At 53.5% G+C, this 21,835-nt stretch overlaps 4 protein-coding genes across 5 annotated transcripts in view; 2 read left to right on the plus strand and 2 right to left on the minus strand.

Annotated features, from left to right (window-relative positions):
- LOC106898563 (transcription elongation factor B polypeptide 3-like) overlaps window positions 1–374 on the minus strand; it is a 13,168-nt gene extending 12,794 nt beyond the window's left edge. Inside the window, exon 1 of the mRNA XM_014959864.1 lies at window positions 201–374. Within this exon, the coding sequence (XP_014815350.1) occupies window positions 201–272 (72 nt within the window). The 5' untranslated portion in view covers window positions 273–374. The remainder of the gene's footprint in view (window positions 1–200) is intronic.
- LOC106898564 (kelch-like protein 31) overlaps window positions 1–9,900 on the plus strand; it is a 33,161-nt gene extending 23,261 nt beyond the window's left edge. The window contains exons 1-3 of one of the 2 annotated variants that reach the window (XM_014959865.1): window positions 1,439–1,534; window positions 5,034–6,245; window positions 7,669–9,900. In XM_014959865.1, the coding sequence (XP_014815351.1) occupies window positions 5,056–6,245; window positions 7,669–8,401 (1,923 nt within the window). In that variant the 5' untranslated portion in view covers window positions 1,439–1,534; window positions 5,034–5,055 and the 3' untranslated portion in view covers window positions 8,402–9,900. Of the gene's footprint in view, window positions 1–1,438; window positions 1,535–5,033; window positions 6,246–7,668 lie in introns of those variants that run through there. The other variant, XM_014959866.1, reaches the window with a different exon arrangement.
- Window positions 9,901–10,241: 341 nt separating this feature from the next.
- On the minus strand, window positions 10,242–14,451 carry RPL11 (ribosomal protein L11). Its single transcript, XM_014959869.1, has 6 exons — window positions 14,375–14,451; window positions 13,835–13,985; window positions 13,337–13,443; window positions 12,809–12,940; window positions 11,832–11,942; window positions 10,242–10,318 (listed from the first exon to the last, which is right to left on the minus strand). Exons 1-6 carry the CDS (start codon window positions 14,378–14,380, stop codon window positions 10,289–10,291), a joined length of 537 nt encoding a protein of 178 aa, XP_014815355.1. The 5' UTR covers window positions 14,381–14,451; the 3' UTR covers window positions 10,242–10,288.
- On the plus strand, window positions 14,379–19,465 carry LOC106898560 (transcription elongation factor B polypeptide 3-like). Its single transcript, XM_014959860.1, has 6 exons — window positions 14,379–14,756; window positions 17,550–17,653; window positions 18,031–18,502; window positions 18,766–18,880; window positions 18,982–19,208; window positions 19,370–19,465. The coding sequence occupies exons 1-6, from the start codon at window positions 14,379–14,381 to the stop codon at window positions 19,463–19,465; spliced, it is 1,392 nt and encodes a 463-aa protein (XP_014815346.1).
- Window positions 19,466–21,835: the final 2,370 nt, after the last annotated feature.

The raw sequence follows: 21,835 nt of genomic DNA on the forward strand, positions 1-21,835 counted from the left end.
GCCCCGGGCCTACCCCTCGGTACCGGCCTCACCCCACACACCGCGGCCCAGAAACTTCAGGAGAGCCCCGACGGCGGGCAAGGCCCGGCCGGGCCCCGCGCCCCTCACGGGGTGACCCGGGTCCTCCCGACCCCTCGTCCCCTCTATGAATTGAGAGGGGGTGGAGGGTGAGCCCCGGCCGCGCCACCGCCCCCCGTTACCTTTTTAGGCTCCGAGCTGCCCGCCAGCCGCGATTGCAGCTTGCCCACAACTTCCAGCACCGACTCCGCCATTTTTACTGCTGGAAAAGCCGCGGCGGCGGAAGCGGCTTCACCCCTCGTTGGCTACACGGTGGTTCTTCGCCGCCGCCATCTTGGCTGAGGGCAGGAAACGGAAGCGGCGTTTGACGTTGGCCCGGAGCGGTGACGGCCATAGTGGGTGAGGGCAGGCTGCAGCGGGCGCCATCTTAGGGCCTGGCAACGGCGGGGGGGAAGCGCCATCTTGAGTGCTGGCAGGGCACTGCCGCCATGGCCGCCCCTCACTGAGGCAGTGGTGCCACCTCCGGCTCTGCCGCGGTCAGGACAGGCTTTCCCGAGCCAAATGGCTTTTCATGCCTAGTCCTGTTGCTTCCTAATGACCCACGGCTCCACTGGTGAGGGGGCTGGAAAACAAATTGTATGAGGAGCGGCTGAGGGAGTTGGGACCTCCAAGTATGAGGAAGAGGAGGCTGAGGGGAGACCTCATCACTCTCTACAACTACGTGAAAGGACACTGTAGAGAGGTTGGTGCTGGTCTCTTCTCACAGGTAATTAGTGACAGAACGAGAGGGAACGACTTCAAGCTCCAATAGGGTAGGTTTAGATTGAACATTAGGAAAGAATTTTTCACTGAAAGAGTGGTCGGGCATTGGAACAGGCTGCCCAGGGAGGTGGTGGAGTCCCCATCCCTGGCTGTGTTTAAGGGCCATTTAGATGCAGTGCTAAGGGACATGGTGTAGGGGAGGACTTTGTAGAGTAGGGGAGATGGTTGGACTCGATGATCCAACCTAGACGATTCTATGATTTGTGGCCTCAAATTGAGCTGGGCCGCAGCTGCCCAGGCCAAGGCCTCAGAGCTGCTATCCCCTTGGAGAGCGGGGAAGGCATCAGCAGGGCGATGAACCCCCAGCTCATCCCCTCATGCCCTTGTGAGCCCCTCAGGAGTGGAGCCAGGCCTTTGGCTGCCTTCTTGTTGCCTCTCCCTTGGCAGTGACCATGCTCAGCCGTTGGTTTACTGCCTTCTGCCGTCGCTGGCTGTGACGATGCCCTTGGCCAGAGCAGCGCTACCTGAATCCAGCCCTTTCCATGTCTCTGGGGACTCAGCTGAGGGCGGCTGTCCTCGCATCACCCCCAAAGCCTGCTGTGTATGTAGAAGTGATAAGAGCAGTCAGCTGGCTGGGAGGGAAGAGGAGGGAGGAGGATGTCGTGTGGGGAAAGTTGAGGGTCTCTGTCTCTCAACCTGCAGAGCCCTGTGCTGGTCAGAGCTTCCCCTTGGACTATCCGGTCTTAACAGCAAGGTAAGGAGCAGACCCAGCTGGTAGATGAGTCACGGAGAACCAGGGCTCGCCGAGCAGGATTTGTAGAGACCTTGAGTGGGGCACGGGAACTGCTGAGTAATGGAAATAATGGCGTGGGGAAAGACTGTCGTTTTCTAAAATGGGGCTGGAGAAATTATTGGCAGCAATTGGCAGTTCTCAGAGATGCAGTGTCCAGGTAGTTTTCCAGGCCATTCTGGTGTTTGCTGTGGCTCAGACCCTGCTTGAACTCAGGGCTGGGAGCACCGACAGCTGAAGGAGAGGGACTCTGTTTGATTAGATACTAAAATAAACCCGCCGTATCTTCCTGAAGACACAGTATCACCCAGCGTAGGTCCTGCTTTGCTGTCAGCTCTGTAATATGGTGCAGGGCGGAGATTAGCAGCACTGAAACTGTCTTTTAAAAGAAGTTTAAACAGCTAGAATAAAGACCTGTCTTCCCTCCTTTCTGTCTGGGCCCTTTGAAATCTCTTCAAACCATTCCAGCTCCCTAGATTAATCCAGCAGCCGGGATTAACCTGTGGGAAAAATATCCCTTTCAAGTCTCTACAGTGGTATTTCAATCACAAGCAGCAACGATGTCCCATTTTAAATTAGCTGCAGGTAGTAAAGGTCGCCCTGCCTTCCTGCAGCCAGACACTGGAATAACATGAACACGTGCTTCAAACTGGAGTCTGTCAAAGGTGCCCAAAGGGGACAGGCAGGATCCCATGGACATCAGTACAAACCCAAAACTTTTTATGACTCCATTGTACTTGTAAGAAGTGGAAGGCAGTTAGAAGACCTCTGTTTTACCCTCTTTGACCCCTGAGTGGGGTGGACAGGGGATGGAGAAAGCCAGCTGCATCAGTGGGGCTTTCCAGAAGGAGGTAGGAAGGCTTTCAGAGATCAGCTTGCCCGACTGTGGTGCTGGGCTCTATACCAAGCCCACAGGAGCTGCTGAGCACCGGTATCACCTCTCGAAAATGGGGTCTGGAGCACCTGAAAGAGGGGTGAGCAGTTTTATGGACAGAAACAGTGGCTTGCTGTAGACACTGTGCGTGTTTCTGTAAAAAAAAAGGCCAAAATCAAGGCAGTCTGGGGAGCAGAAGGTATCACGCAGATCCTCAGTGCAGCCCGGTGGGAGCTGACACCCAGGTCACTTATTTCATAAAGTCTAACCCTCCTGCCCCAGCAGGTTGCAGAGCTCATCCTGGCACCCATCCTGCTGGGACTGGTCTCAGCATGGGGGCAGCAGGATGGCCACCTCCCTCTGGGACAATCCCTGCTCCTTTTTGGGTTTAGTTCAGCAGCAAGGAGGTTCCTGCAGTGTCGTATCTCAGAGAAATACATGTCTCATCCTTTGAGGGATCTAGAAAGGCTTGGAAAAACATCTCAGTCTCCTAGGAAATTCTAATATTTAACCTATATTGTCACTTCAGCTGAAAAGCTGAAATTGCAGATTTTTCCTGGGGAATGGATAGGTCTGAACAAAATGCATGTTGGGAAACATCACAGTGTTGTTGCTCTGAAAGGGTAAATCCCAGTTCCTTTTCCCAAGCCTGAGCTGGGTGTCGGAAACAGTTTCATATCCAAACACACAGAGAGAGCAGCATTTGCGTCCTGGTTTTAGAAGTATTAATGCCTGCTCCAGGATATGACACTGTGATAGATGAGCCTTTGGTGGTGTAAATTGGGGTAGCTGCATGAAACGCTGCAATACTAGGGATGGCTCAAGTGCCTGGGACTTTTCTCCTGAATCCTCTTGGCTCCTGTGCAAAGCCAGGAGAGAGCAGGGTCTGCGGGTGTCTGTGTAATCCCTGCTTCCTCCGAATCCAGCTGGAAAGCTGAAATTGCAGATTTTTCCTGGGGAATGGATAGGTCTGAACAAAATGCATGTTGGGAAACATCACAGTGTTGTTGCTCTGAAAGGGTAAATCCCAGTTCCTTTTCCCAAGCCTGAGCTGGTGTCTCATCCTTTGAGGGATCTAGAAAGGCTTGGAAAAACATCTCAGTCTCCTAGGAAATTCTAATATTTAACCTATATTGTCACTTCAGCTGAAAAGCTGAAATTGCAGATTTTTCCTGGGGAATGGATAGGTCTGAACAAAATGCATGTTGGGAAACATCACAGTGTTGTTGCTCTGAAAGGGTAAATCCCAGTTCCTTTTCCCAAGCCTGAGCTGGGTGTCGGAAACAGTTTCATATCCAAACACACAGAGAGAGCAGCATTTGCGTCCTGGTTTTAGAAGTATTAATGCCTGCTCCAGGATATGACACTGTGATAGATGAGCCTTTGGTGGTGTAAATTGGGGTAGCTGCATGAAACGCTGCAATACTAGGGATGGCTCAAGTGCCTGGGACTTTTCTCCTGAATCCTCTTGGCTCCTGTGCAAAGCCAGGAGAGAGCAGGGTCTGCGGGTGTCTGTGTAATCCCTGCTTCCTCTGCTCAACCCAGCCAGGCTGCTCACCCCAGCCAGGCTGCTCTTCCCCTCAGACTCAGCCTGGAATCCTCTTTCCTGCCAGGGACTTTTACTCTCTCACCCCAACCAGGCTGCTCTTCCCCTCAGACTCAGCCCGGAATCCTCTTTCCTGCCAGGGACTTTTACTAAATTTTTCCCTTCTCCATATTTTTGCTGAAGTCTCATAACATCTCGCTTCTTCTTTGCCCGGTGCTAAATACAAGCTGATTACTCAGGTCCAAGAAACCTGATCTTTACGGCCAAGCGTAATAAACAGCACCCAGACATGTGAGACAGGGCAGTAACAGCTATTTCTGGCCGGCAGATTTGTTCCCTCATATATTGGCTGCTCCGAGCTCCCTCAGAGGAGCTGAGGTCACTGCTGAGTTTCAAGCTGGAATTTGGGCACATTCAAAAGCTGGATTGTTCTTCTCCTCGCTGATTTTTTTTTTCTCCTCTTTCACCTGCACTCTGAACTGGTCACCCAAAGGGCAGCTCACCTCACTGGTGGCCTTGCCGTGCCCAAGGGGCTGAGGGGGAAATGAACCCCCTTTTCTATGTGGTCCTGCAGTGCTGGGGTTCATCTCACCACGCTGCTGTGGGGGATCCTCTGTCAGAGCTGCTGGGATTTGATTCACCCCATCTGATGGGGGCTTGGATAAGGTGAAACACACCCTGAGATCGCCATCTCGCTCTGCCTGGGGTCTGTGTCACCCCAGACAGTGGGGCCGAGCATAGCCCCACACCCCAGGAACCGGTGGGTGCTCCCAGTTTCCCAAGGCAACCACCCAAAATCCCCAGTCCTTTTTTTAGGTGTTGGTGCTAGTTGAGAGTTGAGGATTCCCTCTAGCAGTCAAGGCCCTCAATGCCTTTAACACAGCTCAGAGGGGTACAGGACTTAGGAGGCAGTTTCCATCCTTCCCTTGGCCTGACCCAAAGGGTGTAGGAGTGGGAATTTTTCCTTTGCTTAACTAAAATGTCTTAAAGAGCAAAAGGGCACCTGTATCCCTGCTACCTTCTCACCTCTCCTTTCTTACCAGGTCCCATTCTGATCCTACCAAGATGGCACCCAAGAAGAAAACCCCTAAGAAGCCGAAGGTAGAAAAAGAGGATGCACCTGTCACCCCAGTGATGGTGGAAGAGGCTTTGCTAGATGTCGAACACCTCAACCACTTGAATAGTTTGTACGACAGTGGCTCCAACGGCTTCCACTGCACGGCCACGGAGGTTGAAGCTCCAGACCATGGAGCCAGCCTTCTGGAGGGGATGAACCAGATGCGCCAGAAGCGGTTCCTCTGCGATCTCACCATTGCCACCAAAACAAAGTCCTTCGAGGTGCATAAACTCATCCTGGCATCCTGCAGCGAGTACTTCCACCGCCTGCTGCAGAGAGACCCTCAGCTGCACCAGGTGGAGCTCCGTGACGTGTCCCCACTGGGCCTGACCACCGTCATCACCTACGCCTACACGGGGAAGCTGAGCCTCTCGCTGTACACCATCGGTAGCACCATCGCCGCGGCCACCCAGCTGCAGGTGCCGGCCCTGCTGAACATGTGCAGCGACTTCCTCGTGCGGGAGATGGCCGTGGAGAACTGCGTGTACATCGCCAACATCTCGGCCACCTACGGCCTCAACCAGGTGAAAGACGCCACGCGGAAATTCATCCAGGAAAACTTCTTGGAGTTCTCCAAGACTGACCAGTTCATGAAACTCCCCTTTGATCAGATCAACGAGCTGCTGATGGATGATGGCCTGCAGATACCCAGCGAGGTTGCAGCCTTCCAGATCGCTGTCAAGTGGCTGGAGTTTGATCCGAAACGGGTCCGATACGCTGCTGACCTCCTGAGCAACATCCGATTTGGCACAATCTCAGCTCCAGACTTGGTCAACCACGTGCAGCCTGTGCCACGCATGATGCAAGACCCGCAGTGCCACAAGCTCCTCGTGGATGCTATGAATTACCACCTTCTCCCCCACCAGCAAAACAGCCTTCAGTCTCGGAGAACCAGGATACGGGGAGGCCAGAGGGTGCTTGTCACAGTTGGAGGTCGTCCAGCTTTGACCGAGAAGGCTCTTAGCAGGGAGATTTGCTACAGGGACGCAGAGGGAAACTGGAACAAGCTGACAGAGATGCCAGCGAAAAGTTTTAACCAGTGCGTGGTGGTGATGGATGGATTCATCTACGTTGCGGGTGGCGAAGACCAAAACGATGCCAGGAACCAGGCCAAGCATGCTGTCAGCAGCCTGAACAGGTAAGAGGGGCTCCACCTGGCCACACAGACCCCGGGGAGGGATTCAGAGCTGTGCCCCACCTGCCTGTGCCCCAGTGTCCCCCCATGGGGTGAGGGACAAGCACATTAGAAAGGTTCCTTTTTGCTATCAGTAACAGGAGGTAGGTCCAGCCCCTGGGATAACGCAGCCAGGGAGGGACAAACCCAGCACAGGGCACTGGACTGTGAGACACAAGACCTGGAAACCACTTCCAGGGATTTGGTCGGCATGAACCTGGGCTTCTCCTGGGCACTTTGATGCCTGGGCTGTGCTGCCCACGTCCTCCAGCAGCACACAGCACCAGGGCAGGATGAGGGCAAGGCAGGGTCTCTTTGAAGCTGGGAGGCTCCTGGAGAAATCTCTGTTCATTATTTAGCAGACACCCATTTTGTAATTGAGGGGCTCTCCTTTTAGCTCGCTGGCTGTTCCTCCAGCCAGTGCAAGCCCAACCCAGCCTCTGGTTTGTCTGGATTCATTTTAAGGTAGATTTACAATCTGTAGGATTCCTATTGCCCTTCAGGCTTTTTTTTTTTTCTCTGCCTCCATTTCTCTACCATTTAAACGATGAGGATTTTTTTCCTTAATCCCCATAAACCTGTCACTGGATCGCCAAGGGATTACTATTCAAAGAAAGGAGGAGTAACCATGGCAACCTGACATGCAAGTATTTTGTTTGCAAACTAAACCTGAACTTCCCGGTCGCTCTGGCCATGGCTTGGCTCAAGCCACCTGAGGCTCCACACACAATGTTGTTGGCACTGCTGGAGGCCAGCCCTTTGTGGCCCCTGATCACCCTCCCTCGGTTTGGGGCCGTCACCGGGCTCTGTCTCCTGAACAGAGCAAGGTTTCAAGGACCCACTGGCTGGTGTCTGCTCTATTTCTGGCCAACAGCTTACCCACCTTGTCCCAGCCTGGCCTTAGACCCTGGGGCATCACTCTGGGGACACAATGGTCCCCCTGCTGTGGGCACACAAGGAGCCAGCTTCTCATCACACACCTGGCTTTGGCCTGGCAGGGTTGGGCAGGGAAGACTTGTCCCTAGGTCCTCTTCTACCCACCAAGACCCAGTGTGGGACAGTGATGGTGCTTGGGAACACCTCAGATTGGTTGCACTCACCATTTCCCAGCCAGGCCGGAGCTTGTGGTGGCAGGAGCAATGCTGGGCTGGCCTGAAAGTTAGAGCAACAACAAGCCCAGCAGTCACAGGTAGCATCCAATCCTATGCAGTGCCACCATCTCCCTCTGCACTGCCTGTCCAGATGCTTTTTTAACTGCTGGAGAAGATGGAGACGCTTTTCCAGAGCATGAGTTGTCTCCTCCGAAGGCAGATGCTTGGCAGGTCCCTCTTCTCCCCGTGGCTCTGATGCTAGTCCTGGACAGACAGACCTGCCCTTCGTCCCCCAGGTACGACCCGCGCTTCAACACCTGGCTGCACCTGGCCAGCATGCAGCACAGGAGGACACACTTCAGCCTCAGCGCCTGCAACGGCCTCCTCTACGCCGTCGGAGGACGCAACGCCGAGGGGGCCTTGGCATCCGTTGAGTGCTACGTCCCCACCACCAACAGCTGGCAGAGCAAGGCAAGCCTGGAGACGCCCCGCTGCTGCCACGCCACCGCCGTCATCGACGGCAAGCTCCTGGTCACCGGTGGCTACATCAGCCATGCTTACTCCCGCACCGTGTACTGCTACGAGCCCAGCAGCGACGCCTGGAGGGAGCAGGCAAGGCTGGGCACCCCCAGGGGCTGGCACTGCGCAGCCACCGTGGGCAACCGAGCATACGTGCTGGGTGGGAGCCAGCTGGGTCCCCAGGGCGAGCGGGTGGACGTGATGCCCGTGGAGTGCTACAGCCCCCTGACGGGCCAGTGGAGTTACATGGCCCCCGTGCCCACAGGGGTCAGCACGGCCGGGGTGGCTCTGCTGGAGGGGCGTTTGTGCCTGGTGGGTGGCTGGAACGAAAGCGGGAAGAGGTATCAGAAATGTGTGCAGTGCTACAATCCTGACCTCAATGAGTGGGCCAAGGATGAGGACCTTCCTGAGGCCACCGTGGGTCTCTCGTGCTGTACCATCCTCCTCCCACGCTCCCCGAGCTCCAGGTCCCGGGCCAGCTCTGTGGCCTCAGCAGCAGCCAGCACGTAAAGAGCCAGGGTGCTACATGGCTTATGCCAGCAGCTGGGGAAGGAGAGAGAGCTGAGGAGTGTGGAGAAGCTGGATGGGGAGGGCACAATAATGTTTGGAGCCACCACAAAGTCTCACTCTTGGTTCCATCATGGCAAGTTTGGGGCTCTAGGAAAGCGTATTCTGAGCTGCCGGCGTCTCCACCCCTCAGCGTAAGCAGGGATTGCTCAAAGCGGGGCAAACACAGAAGCAAGCAGGACAGAAGAGCTTTTCTCCTCAGCCTGCAGCACTCTAGTGCACCATGGGTTGAAAAAAAAAAAAAAGGAAAAAGAAGAAAAAACCCTAGAATAACACAGGAGAAATTCTACAGTAGGAATAGTATCAGGAGACACTTTCAAAACATTAGTATTGGTATTAGGGACAACAAAGTGACAGGTCTAGAACAGAGCCTGTTGCTCACAAAGCATTTGTGTGTGTAAGACATTTAGTATTTACTCACCAAAGCCAGATGCCTTCAGCCCAGGAGTGAGGTGATTGTTGATAGCAAGGAGGAGAACTAGTGGAGCAACTCGCCAAGGTCTCTTGTTCTTCCTCCAGCTCAAGCAGAGGGAATTGGGAAAGTGCCTAAGGATGCTACAAAACTCCAGGAGATTTCAGAGGTGCCCTGAAAATACGTATCAACTGATTTTTTTTATTATCAGAAAATAATTCTCAGAAGCCCTTCACATCTAAACCAAGAGCTCTCACAGAGATATTCCTAGCCAGGTTCTGTTATTCCCACCATCAAACTGACAGCTTGGGTTTGAACTCAGTCAGTGCTTCCCCATTACTGTAAAAGCAGTGTCTGACCTCTAAAAGGAAAAATTATTGGGAAACTTAAGTTTCCAGGGGCAAGCACTAGCCTAGGGTCCCTCCCTGTCTCTGCATCCGAGACAGCAGAGAGCTACTAGTCTTTACTAAAACCCTGTCTGCCTTTTCAGAGGGCACAGGGACTGCAGGCTCCTCCTGCAGAGCAGATCTGGGGTTTAGGGCAGAGAACATCAGAACAAACCACACCACAGAACCCCAAACCCTGCCCCGGGGGGTCCGAGATCCAGCCCCAGAGCAGTGAGAACCTGTGACGAGCAGGAGGCAAGAGAGTGGTCCTTATTTCCTGGTCCCCAGCCCATGGCCATTACCAGACATCACGAAATAGTCAAAAGTTGCAGCCAGAATCTTACTGGTAACAGGCCCTGTCTCTTACTGGAGGACATTTACATGTGATTTTAGGTTTGAATCTCAGCTCAGGACCCTCACCAGCCTCCCAGCACCACAGGCCTTGCCCACCCCCTCAGCCCCTTCAAGTCACTCCCATCACACTCGCTTGGACAAAGAACCCTCAGCCACATTTTGGCTTTAAGGCTCTGCTTTATTAAGAGGATACCTTTGCCAATTCCTTTGGCTTCCCATTGAACTTGCACTCCCAACAGTTCCTACAGCAACAGAGTTTCCTCTGCTAATTCCTCATTCATTAAGGAGCAGGCTGGTCTGTGGAGGATCAGAACTACACCACTTACATTGTTCCCTTCAGGAATTTAACCCTCAAATTCTGCTCTTCAACTCTAGCGGTCAAAAAGCATGTGTTGTTCTTTTTCCTTCTTTCTGTGCCCACCTGCAAATTTTATTAAGAGTTTCACACGTTTGTCAAGTTGGACAGAAGTGGAGACTGGATCCACGTAAAGCCACCAACTTCTGAAGAACACCACGTTCTCTTCACGTCCACAGCATCAGTCCGTGTCCTGCTGCCTTTCCAGTGTGACTGACCCACACTCCCAGCAGCTTCCCAGGTCAGGAGGAACCCCCATAAAATTCACAACAGAAGTTAGGGGTTAGAAAACTGTATTTATTTGTTTTGGTAACAGGAACTGCTCATTTACCAGGAAGGATGATGCCATCATACTGTAAGAAAACAAAAAAAAAGAACCAAGTGAGAAAGCACTGGCAGGTAAAGGTGCAGCACCACTGTGGTAAAAACTGAGCCATCACATGAAATTCATTCCAAGCTGCCAGACAACACTGAGATTAAACACCAGTTCTCCCAGCTGAGCAGCCAACCAGTTGCCTTTCTACCTTGATGCCGTGCTATTAACTTCCAAGCCAGGTTTTCTTCTGATTAACGATTAAACTCTGCTCATCAGCCCAGTGAAACAAGGGGCTGATCTGACCAGAACTACACTTGTCCCTTCTACAGCCCCAGCATTTGGCTGTTGAAGGTCACTATGTCACACTCAGCAGAACCAGTTCTGAAGAGGGGAAGGGGCCATTCAGCAGGAGCCCACCCTGCACAGGATATGGCCGGTGTAGATCTAGGCAGAGTAGCCAGTGCAGAGCCTCCAGACAGACTGCCCACCCTTTCCCTCTGAAAAAATGTATCAGGAGTCCCCATCTCTGAGCCTTTCCCCATCAAGCTTTTGGCATATCCCACTCATCATCCAGTGCCCATGTCAGACAACATGAACAGATAAACCCAGTAACTTGTTTTATTTGGATCACTCCATGCTCTACGTCTGGCAGCCCACCCTGCACAGGATATGGCCGGTGTAGATCTAGGCAGAGTAGCCAGTGCAGAGCCTCCAGACAGACTGCCCACCCTTTCCCTCTGAAAAATGTATCAGGAGTCCCTATCTCTGAGCCCTTCCCCATCAAGCTTTTGTCATATCCCACTCATCATCCAGTGCCCGTATCAGACAACACAAAGAGATAAACCCAGTAACTTGTTTTATTTGGATTGCTCCGTGCTCTACGTCTGGCAGCTGAGCTGGGAACTGTGTCAGGTAAACAAATCCTAACCCTGCCTCAGCACTGCACACAGAACACCTCCCCAAAAACCATGGTGTATCAGGAGTCCCTATCTCTGAGCCCTTCCCCATCAAGCTTTTGTCATATCCCACTCATCATCCAGTGCCCGTATCAGACAACACAAAGAGATAAACCCAGTAACTTGTTTTATTTGGATCACTCCATGCTCTACGTCTGGCAGCTGAGCTGGGAACTGTGTCAGATAAACAAATCCTAACCCTGCCTCAGCACCTGTAATCTGTGCACACAGAACACCTCCCCAAAAACCATGGATCACTCCATGCTCTACGTCTGGCAGCTGAGCTGGGAACTGTGTCAGGTAAACAAATCCTAACCCTGCCTCAGCACTGCACACAGAACACCTCCCCAAAAACCATGGGGGACAGATTTACACGAGAGCTGCTCTTTCACTTCAGCGCACAAAAAAAGGGGCATGAACAGCACTCGTGCTCAAACACAGCTTCTACTGCCCCAGAGCAGGAAAAACCACTGATTTAAGCAGTGATCAAGAGCTCCTCCTGTCCAGTGCCTTGTTCCAGCCCTTCCACAGTGAAGTGTGTTGTTGATACTTGCTAGGAAACTCTCGGGATACAAAAATAAAGATGGACTTTACCTTCTGCTGAAACCAGCGCATGGCTTCTTCCTTTCCAATTCTGTGCTTGGCTCCAATGTTGCCAGTTCTGCGTTTCTTGTCAGCGATGCTGAAGCCAGGCCTGCCCAGCACCTGCCAGGAGAGGAGACCCACAGCACTAAGTCATTCTGCCATCTATTTATTTTCTTAAACTTAAAACTAAATATTTTTCTAGGAGGGAAGGCTAGAATTTTCACATCAGTAACATCTTGTCTGAATCACATTCAAGACCAAGAGCACTATATTCTACAGCCTCCATGTAAACTGAAAATGGAGTAACTTCTGAGTAGCCACAATTTTCACATCAGTAACATCTCGTTGTCTGAATCACATTCAAGACCAAAAGCACTATATTCTACAGCCTCCATGTAAACTGAAAATGGAGTAACTTCTGAGTAGCCAGGTGAACTGTCAGGGAAGAGCTCCTAGGTTGCAAAACTCAGCACATACACTGACTCAGAAACCAAAATGAGTGCAGAAAACACACTATTCCATACCCAGAGGCCTCAGCTCTTGAGAAAAGATACACTGAACAGCTTCCCTCTATTTCAGGGATTTAGAGGGAGGCACGGCAGGATGGAATGACTCAAACACACCAGGCACCAGCTCTGCTACACGGCCCATTCCCAGCCCTCTGAACGCAGGGAGAACCCTCCAGAAACACAGCCCGTCCTTCAGTCTCCATTCCCAAAGCTCCTGCTGCTCCTGCCTTCCCCAAACCCAGCAGCTGCTTCGCTGCCATCCCAGCAACACCAGTAAAAGCAGCAGTATTTGTTTCCAAAAGGCTCCGAGAGACATAAATCGAGGATTTACAGCAGCCCTGGGAATCTCAGTTTAGATTTGGATTTTGTTGACATTTTTTCCATCTTCCAGCACTGGGCAGCAAATTAGAGGGAGCCAGTGATCCTTCCAGAGCTTTCACCAAGCCCAGGAGCTATAAGGAAACGGGGAATACGCACCACATAAAAGTCCAAGCCGTAGATACCAATACTGGGATCGTATTTAATCCCCAGATCGATGTGCTCCTGGATTCCAAAGCCAAAGTTCCCAGTGTCTGAGAAGTTGTTTTTCCTCAACTCGTATTCTCGCACCTGAAACATTGGTTGTCAGTCACCATTTCATTATTGTCCCACGTGTTCTACCACCTGCTACCAGCCCCACAACTCACATGCTACAGAGCCTTTAGCCCTAAGATTTTGCTCCCAGACCCAGATTTAGCCCTAGATTTTGCTAATAAATCACAGCAGCAAAGGCAGAACCTCAAAAGAAAGCAGCAACTGCACCTGCTGGCTCTTAAATAATGATGAAACAGCAACAAGGCAGAGAAATGGTGCAAACCCAGCAGCCTGTGTCAGGCAAAGCTGCTACCCCAACCCTTCACACCCACCACTGACCCATAACATCAGCTGCAACACCTCAAAGCCCACACCTTTTCAGATTAAGTTTTGTCCTTTTACAAATTAAAGGTCCAGACCTTCAACACTCACCTTCAACCCCTTCTCCAGAATCTCCTCCGCTTTGGCCCCACGAACCGTGCAGTGAACAGCAATCTTCTCATTTCTCCTGATTCCAAAGGACCTCACAGTGTAGCGTGCTGTTGGCAGCAATAGTGACATTTAGAGGTTATTCAAATAATTCCCACCCGGGGGATTCAGAGCTGGCTTAAAATGACTGAAAAAGTGACTTTAAAGAAAAAAAAGAACCAAGATAACCACACATCCCCTCCTTGGGGATGGGGGCAGAGCAGCAGCCCCAGTCTGGAGGCAGAAGTGAAGTGACAGAAGCAACCACCAGCACCCGAATATTTAAGACCCCCCAATTTTCACACCACATCAGAGCAGCCTTCTCCAGGCTGGCTCTGCCAAGAAGCTTCTTCCCCAGGCAGCCATTCCTCTGCTTCACCCTCTGTCCGCTCAGGGCAGGGAGGAAAACAACCCCTGCTCCTCCGCAGCTCCCTCACCCCCCGGGAAAAGCCGCCCCCTCACCTTTGGAGAAGACGGGGGTCTGGCCCGTCAGCTGCTCCAGCACCTTGGCCGCTCGGGTGAGCCTGTCCCCGCTCTCCCCAACGCAGATGTTGAGGCAGAGCTTGCGGATGCGCAGCTCCCGCATGGGGTTCTCCTTCTCGCCTTGGTCTTGCTGCGGAGAAACCACACGGAGAAAAAAGGGGCTAAGGGGAGCTCCGGGGAGACGGCCCGCCGCTCGCACCGACGCCCGGAAAAGGCTCCGCCGCAGCCGGACACCGAGCCCCGCTCCGCGGGAGAACCCCCAGCCCCGCCGCCGCCCCTCCAGCACCGCCGCCGCCCCTCCAGCACCGCCGCCGGACAGGCCGCGGCCTGTCATGGCAGCCGCTTCCCCAGGGCGACCCCATCGGCTCCTCCGCGCCCATATCGGCCCCGCAGCTCTCCCTCCCGGCCACCTCCGCTCCCGCCCGCACGGGACGCGGCCCGCCCGAGCCCCGCCGGGGGCGGATGACGGCGGATAGAGAAGGCACATCCCGGCCGCGGCCCGCGGATACCGCCACTTACCGCCATGATGGAGGCGGGGAAAAGGCCAGGCGGCGGCCGCCGCGGGGTCTTATGGGAGGGCGCGGCGCGAGCGGCGGCGCCCCTGGCGGCCGGAGGGCGAAGCGGCGCGGCGGCCGGTTGCCGGGGCAACCGCGGGAGGGCGGCCGCCATTTTGTCCCCCGGGCCCTTCGAGATAAGAGTAGGGGGAAGCAGCCGGCCCTGCCCGCCCTCACACCCCGGCGCCGGGAGCAGGGCCCGGCCTGCACCGCCGTGTGCTGCTGCCTCTGTCCGGAGAGCGCTGGGGCAGACGCTGGCAGAGCGGGATGGGGTCCTGTCTGGAACCGCCGCTGAGGCCTGCAGGGATGAACTGCAGTCGTTTTGCTGGGAGATGCTGCACCAGAAGGTACTGGAGCTTCTCCCAAGCAGCACCGGGTGTAACTTACCAGAGTTTTCCCTCCCCCACACTACATATTTCAATTTCACTTCACTCCCTGGGTTTCAGATCACTGCCAGGGCTCTGGATCCTCTTTTTACATCATTTTGACTTAGCCTGGAGGAAGGGTTCAAGGCCAGGTTGGATGGGGCTTTGAACAACCTGGTCTGGTGGGAGGTGTCCCTGCCCAGGGTAGCAGGATGGAACTGGGTGATCTTTAAGGTCCCTTCCAACCCAAACCATTCCATTATTCTGTGATTCTATGAAGGGAGGATTTGCAGGCCATGTGGCCTCAGAGCAGAGCATAACACAGGTTCTCTGGGAAGGGGAGCAAGCCAAATTCACACCCCTTTTTGGGACCAAAGAGCTCTTTCAGTGGCCATGGCCTGAGCTGAATGCTTGTGATGAGGCTCTCCCTCTGTAAGGATGACACCATAGGCCCGTATGGACCCCCCAACACCCCTGTGGACCACTATGGACCCTCCCCCAGGCCCCTATAGACCCCCTATAGATCCCCCACACACCCCTGTGGATCCCCCCAGGCCCCTACGGACCCTCCCAGACCCCTGTGGACAACCCCAGACCCTTATAGACCCCTATGGACTGAAACAAAGAATCTCCTGAGCGTGAAGCTGTGGGATGGTGGGGCGGGGGACTGAATCCCTCTCTTGTTCCAGCAGCTTTCTCCTGCATTTGGAGTCGCCCTGGGAAGAGGGACTGACAGGTCACTTCCACGGGGAGATGCAGAAGAATGCTGGGGCTGCTGTGGAACTTCCACTTATTCGAGGGAAAATCATGCTCTGAGGAGGAGGAGGCAGATCGCTGTTGGAACAGCTCCAGTGGTGGCTGCTCCACATCTCACCACCGGCAACACCTCCACAGCCACAGCTTGGGGCAGCGAGAAAAATTATCCCAGAGGAATTATTTGCTCTCCCAGTGAATTCTTCTGGAGGGACTGACAGGTCACTTCCACGGGGAGATGCAGAAGAATGCTGGGGCTGCTGTGGAACTTCCACTTATTCGAGGGAAAATCATGCTCTGAGGAGGAGGAGGCAGATCGCTGTTGGAACAGCTCCAGTGATGGCTGCTCCTCATCTCACCGCCGGCAACACCTCCAAAGCCACAGCCTGGGGCAGCGAGAAAAATTATCCCAGAGGAATTATTTGCTCTCCCAGTGAATTCTTCTGCTCGTCTTGATCCTTGCCCTGTTCCCAACGCCATGGCCCCACTCTCTCCAGGAGGCTCCTCTGGGCCCCTCGTGTTTCATGATGGGACTGAGCTGCCCTGTGAGACATCTGGCTGTGGAGGATGGGATGGGATGGGATGGGATGGCATGGCATGGCAGGGGATAGGGTGGGGATGGGATGGGTTAACATAGTGCGTAGAGACATGGTTTATTGATGGTTTTTATCAGAGTTAGGTTGATGGTTGGACTCAATGATCTTAAAGGTCCCTTCCAACCTGAACAATTCTATGATTCTATGACTGAAGGAAGAAACAAGATCAATGGCTGCGCTTGCCAGGGGGCTTGTTGGGCCACAGTGTGGGCAAAATAACAGCGGTTCTGGAAACTGAGAGGATGTTGACATTTTTAGCTCAATTAACTTCTGGTTTTTTTCCCCTTTTTTGTTTCCCCATCCATTGAGGTAGGTGGTGGAGCATGTTACCCACCCCAGACCCCGTGAATCCCAAGGGAGGCTCTGCGTTACGGTGAGCCTGGAGTTGCAGGACAGAGGGTTGCAGCCCCGGTGAGCTGTGATTACAGCACAGCCACAACTATCGCATCCCCCTCCGCAGCCTGGCTCAGGAGTGCTGAAACACACCGTTATGTTGGGATCAGTGTTTTGTTCCCCCAAAGCAAACAAGAAAACCAAAGCCTTCAGTCGTGGCAAGGAATTCCTAAATCTAATGGCGATGGGGCAGTGGTTTGTGGTGAACAGAAGCTCTGAAGAGGCTGCCGGAGGTGCCCACGGCAGTGGACGTTCTTGTGGTAAGAGCTGGGAAATCTCTCCCCCTTCCCTGGGGTCTCTCCAGTCCCAGGAGAACTCTTGGCCCCGGCAAAGCTGCCTCCCCAGGAATGGGGCCTGTGCCCTCGGCCGCCTGCTCCAGCCCCGTCTCACAGGCCCCATTGTGATGCGGGTCTGGAGATAAAAGGCAGCGCCAAGGAGCGCGTCCCTGGAGAGTCTCGGAGGAACCTCTCGTGTCCCCAGCTCTTCACCAACCTTCACCTTGAGACCTGAGATTCTTGATTCTGAGATAGGATAGGCATTAGATTAGGAACTATTATCCCGACGATTATTAGTTATTAGAACTAATATTAGTTTAGATTATTAGTTGATTAGTTTACTAGTTTATTCGATTACTAGTTTAATAGGTTATTAGATTATTAGTTTATTAGTTTACTAGTTTATTCGATTACTAGTTTAATAGGTTATTAGGTTATTAGGTTATTAGTTACTAGAATTTATAATCCTACACAAGTATTAGTGAAGTTTTCCTTCATCAAACTTACCCGCAGTCATGGTAAGTACTAACTTGGGTTTTGGCTACAAATAATTAATGTTTGTCTAAGGCAGAGTTAAGTCGTCTTGGATTTACAGAACTGTAGTAAACGCTCCAATGGCTGCTGAAAACATGATTTATTCTCTGGGGTATCTTGGCTGTTAGATCAAGGGGTCTTCCTTGTACCTGGCGGGGACAGGCAGAGGTGAGGATGCCCCGTGTCTTGCTCAGATGAACTGATGTCTGGTCTCTCTCCTGAAGGAGCCAGCTCTTGGGAATGCTGTGACCGAGCTGGACGCAGACTTTGAGGCCAGTTTCCAGGCTGCGTGGCAGAAGCTGGAGCAGCTCTGCGAGGAGGCAGTGAGGTGAGTGACCCTGGGTGGTGATCCTGATGGAGAAGCTTTGCTCTGTTTTGCCGTCAGGGTGAAAAACTTCTCCGATGGAAGTAATAAAAGGGAAGGCTCTGGGAAGGCTTGTGAGACAAGTGTGCTAACTCTGGATGGGGTTTGGGCCTTGGTTTGGCAGAAATTCCTGCCCCTGCGGACCAGAGAGCGTTGGGCTGCTGGTGGCCGCAGTTTTGGGTGAATATAGGGACCGACTGTCAAGAATTTGTGGTTTGATGAAGCAATTAACAGCTTTAAAAGGCCTTTCAAGGCCAGCAAAGTGCCTTTGATAGCAAGAGATACAATCAGCTTGCTGCCCGTGTTTTAATATAATGATTTTGGGGTTTTTATCCCTTCAGAGACAACAAATGTGCTGAGAAGGAGAAATGCCGGGACTCTGAAAGAGGCAAAGTGGAGAAGACCAAGCGGAGCCTGGAGACCTCCACCAAAGGGCGGCAGGAAGGGTCATCTAAGAGTGACTCTTCCAAGAAAACTAAAGAGAAGGGGATTTCTGGGAGCTTCAGCTCTTCCGAGAGAAAGCGCAAATTCTCTCATGTGGCCAAAAGATCAACTGGCTTTCCCTCCCTTTTGGGGGAGGATGAAAAGGAAGAGAAATTTCCACTACCCACCATGTCCTTTGAGGAGTACCTCAACTATGACCAGCCTCAGAAAAAGAAAGTGAAGAGAGCGGTCAGAGCCTCTGTGTCGGCGGGGAAAGAAGAGCACCCCCGTGTCGACAGCTCCTGCTCCTGTCAGCCCAGCCCCAGCCGCAAGCGCAGCCATGAGCAACGGGGAGAGCAGGAGCCACCAGAGGCTCCTGAACCCAAGAGGGTAAGGTTTGGAAGGGTCTGCAAGTGAACCAGGGATGTGGGACCAGCTGCTCTCGGTCCCCTGCCCTCTGGGGCTTCTTCCTTTTCCCCTTGGAGGTGCTGGCTGTGTCAAACCTTGACTGCTGAGTCTTTTTGCTCAACTTTGAAACACCTTCCCCTTCAAAGAGTGTTTTTTATAATCTTAGCAGCCTGTTAGGATGCTGAGAAGGTGCCTCATATCCATGTTATGGGTATGTGACCTGCCTGCACGTCGTCTCCTTCCAGATACTTCTCAACGTGGACATAAAGCTCCCAGAGATCCCCCTGCCGCCGATCCAGGCCCGCTGCAGCCCCCTTCCTGCTGCTGAGTCCCCTCCCTGCCCCCAGAAGAAAAGGAGAGGTATGTTGGGCAGGCCAATTGGTCTGAAATGGGCTGCAGCAACTCAGGCTGGGCTCTTCTTTGCTCTGTTCCCTTCTTACTCCACCTCTTCCACTTCACAGCGGCTCCCTCGGCAGCTGAAGAGCCAGAAGGGGGTTTCCCAGGCTGCCGGGTCTATTCCAAGACCCCGGTGTTTTCGGGCCTTAACACCGCCCGAGTCCCAAGGGCTCCTTCTCAGCAGCCTGTCCCAGGGGTCACCAACAACACTGCCTGTAAGTACCTTTCCTCCAGCACTGGAAATAGGGGGAAATGGAGCCTTGTGCAGGCACTTCTGCACTGGGAGAGACTGGTGCCTGCTGACCCACCAGAGAGGGTCACACAGGGTTCCTTTCTCCTCCCCCTCCTCGTGTGCGGTGGCTGCAGCGGTTTCACTGCATTCAAGCAGCTGAGCCCTTTTCCTTGGTGAGGAAGGGGCAGGATAAATACTCTGCATCTTGCTTCTCTCTCTAGCCATCTGTCAAGCGGGTGGTGTCTCTGTGGTGGAGCCAGCGTTGGGGAGATGCCCCCCAGAGCAGCTTTGTGGCACGGAGGGACGTCACCATGTGAGTGGCTGGGCCTGGGGAAGGGCTGGTGACACGCGGGAGGGACGTTCTGTCCTCATCTGCAATAGATGAATAGTCAAGAACAGCCTCTTGACAGCAAGAGGTGGCTTTTGCTGGTCCTGAGTTCCATCTGCCCCTCTCTTGCTGCACGTTGCTCCCAAAGCTGCCTTGTCCTCGCTGCTGTTCCAGTGCCACCGGCGCCAGGCGGTGCCGAGGGAGAGGGGGGTGAAGGTGTCCGGGGGGATCCCAGCTCACGGGTGGGTTTGTTTCAGGTCCTCATTGAGGATACAGATCAGCTCTGGCACAACCACTGTCTCAGAGCCGATGTCTCCGAGAATTCAAAAATGAGGAGCCCAGAGGGGCCGAGTCCTGGCGGGAGATGTACCTCCGCCTGCACGAGGCACGGGAGCAGCGGCTGCTCCAGTTGGCCCAGAAGATCAGCTCAGCTCAGGCCAACAAAGGTGAGGAAGGGCTGGACCATGAGAGAGGGCTCTGGGAATGCTGCTGAGGGGACGTCTTGGTGTGAGGAAAGTCTCCAGAGTGGCTGGTTGAAATCCAGTCCAATTCAGGAGCTGCTTCACTCTCTGTTCTCTGCTAAGACAGGAACGGAGGAGCCCCATTTATCATGAGCTGCATCTGAGCCATGTTTCCCTTTGGCCTCCTACAGATCGAGCGTCCAAAACCGTGCTTCTGCACTCCCCGCCAAAGGCTCCTCGGGACGTACGACGGAGACAAGAGAAGTTTGGGACTGGAGGAGCCAGCCCTTGCTGTTCAGGGCCTCTTCTCCTGGTCACTCCTTCCAGCGTCTCCCTGAAGCTCCGTGTCCTGGCAGGAAGGGACACTGTGTCCTCGGGAGGCCCTTTTCCAGGGAAACCTGTACCTGTAATAGCCTCTGTCTTGCTGGGAAGCCTGGAGGTCCTGGTCCCTGCTGGTTCCGTGTGGTCTCAGCCATGCTGCTGTTACCAAACGTGGCTTGTACCTGAAGAATTGCATCAAACCACAGGGAATCCTTTCCTGAAATGGCTGTCCCTTCTCTTTTTCAGAACAAACCCAGTCCTGTGTGCATCCAGCACCTTCTCCTCCTGTGACCCCAGGAAACCACCAGTGAAGAGTAAGTACAAACCCCAGCCGCCAAAGGCCCCTCGGGATGTACAGAGGAGACAGGAGAAGTTTGGGACTGGAGGAGCCCTGCTGCCAGAGAAGACCACGTGAGTGTTTCTCAAGGAGCCCTTGCTGTTCAGGGCCTCTTCTCCTGGTCACTCCTTCCAGCGTCTCCCTGAAGCTCCATGTCCTGGCAGGAAGGGACACTGTGTCCTCGGGAGGCCCTTTTCCAGGGAAACCTGTACCTGTAATAGCCTCTGTCTTGCTGGGAAGCCTGGAGGTCCTGGTCCCTGCTGGTTCCGTGTGGTCTCAGCCATGCTGCTGTTACCAAACGTGGCTTGTACCTGAAGAATTGCATCAAACCACAGCGAATCCTTTCCTGAAATGGCTGTCCCTTCTCTTTTTCAGAACAAACCCAGTCCTGTGTGCGTCCACCAACAGCCACCCTGGTGTGAGCGAGGAGAAGTCCAGCAGTGCCCACCGTGTCCCATCCTCAGCCAGCACCTTCTCCTCCTGTGACCCCAGGAAACCCCCAGTGAAGAGTAAGTCCAAACCCCACAACGTCCCTGGGTCTCCCTGAGCTCCTCCCTCACAAAGGCACGAATCTGGGGCTTCTCCTGGCTCTGCAGGAGGGGGATGTTGGTGGCCTCTCTCCTCTCCCCAGGGAGAGGCTAAAGGCTGTTCCAACGCTTCCATCTGCCTTGGCTCTGCTTTGCCAGGGCTGCAGCTTGGAACTGCTTTCTGCTCCCCTCCTCTGTGGCTGCTGCTTTAATGTGAGGGGTTTGGGGGTTGATTTGTGTTTTGTTTTTTTCTTTCCCTGTTGCAGAAATTGCACCCTTGATTATATTATCTCGGAGATGAGTTTCTGGTGAAGACCTTTCTCTCTCCGGGAATGTGATGTCTTGGTGCCAACGGAGAGGAGAAGATCCTGGGACTATTTAATCTCTTAATAAATTTATTTATTATAATATATTATAATATATTACAAATATTTTTTCATTAATATTTTGCCCATCATCAGTTTTTTCCCTCATTCATGGTACATCCCCCTTTACACTACATGGGGCATGAGCTGTGGGTGCCTCGGCCCCCCTGAATTCACCCCCCTGGGGCTACTGCCCCCCCTGTTCCTGCCCCCCATCACTCATCCCGCCCCTCCATCCTCGATCCTGACCCCCCCATCTCACACACACCCCCGATACGGGCTACCCCTGGGAATTGGGGGGTCCTAGTTCCACGTGGCCGGGGGGGGACAAAGAGTGACACCCCCCCC

This window comes from Calidris pugnax, unplaced genomic scaffold (genome assembly GCF_001431845.1).
Source record: "Calidris pugnax isolate Ruff unplaced genomic scaffold, ASM143184v1 scaffold521, whole genome shotgun sequence".
Taxonomy (NCBI): domain Eukaryota; kingdom Metazoa; phylum Chordata; class Aves; order Charadriiformes; family Scolopacidae; genus Calidris; species Calidris pugnax.

What these genes read in the sequence shown, in the direction of transcription:
- LOC106898560 (XM_014959860.1), top strand. Translation starts at nt 14,379, where the DNA reads ATGATGGAGGCGGGGAAAAGGCCAGGCGGCGGCCGCCGCGGGGTCTTA. An exon ending in GGGAGATGCTGCACCAGAAG is followed by an intron (nt 14,757 to 17,549) that starts GTACTGGAGCTT and finishes TCTCTCCTGAAG; the next exon opens with GAGCCAGCTCTTGGGAATGC. An exon ending in CTCTGCGAGGAGGCAGTGAG is followed by an intron (nt 17,654 to 18,030) that starts GTGAGTGACCCT and finishes TTATCCCTTCAG; the next exon opens with AGACAACAAATGTGCTGAGA.
- RPL11 (XM_014959869.1), bottom strand. An exon ending in TTCTGGAGAAGGGGTTGAAG is followed by an intron (nt 12,941 to 13,336) that starts GTGAGTGTTGAA and finishes CCAATGTTTCAG; the next exon opens with GTGCGAGAATACGAGTTGAG. An exon ending in ACGGCTTGGACTTTTATGTG is followed by an intron (nt 11,943 to 12,808) that starts GTGCGTATTCCC and finishes CTCTCCTGGCAG; the next exon opens with GTGCTGGGCAGGCCTGGCTT.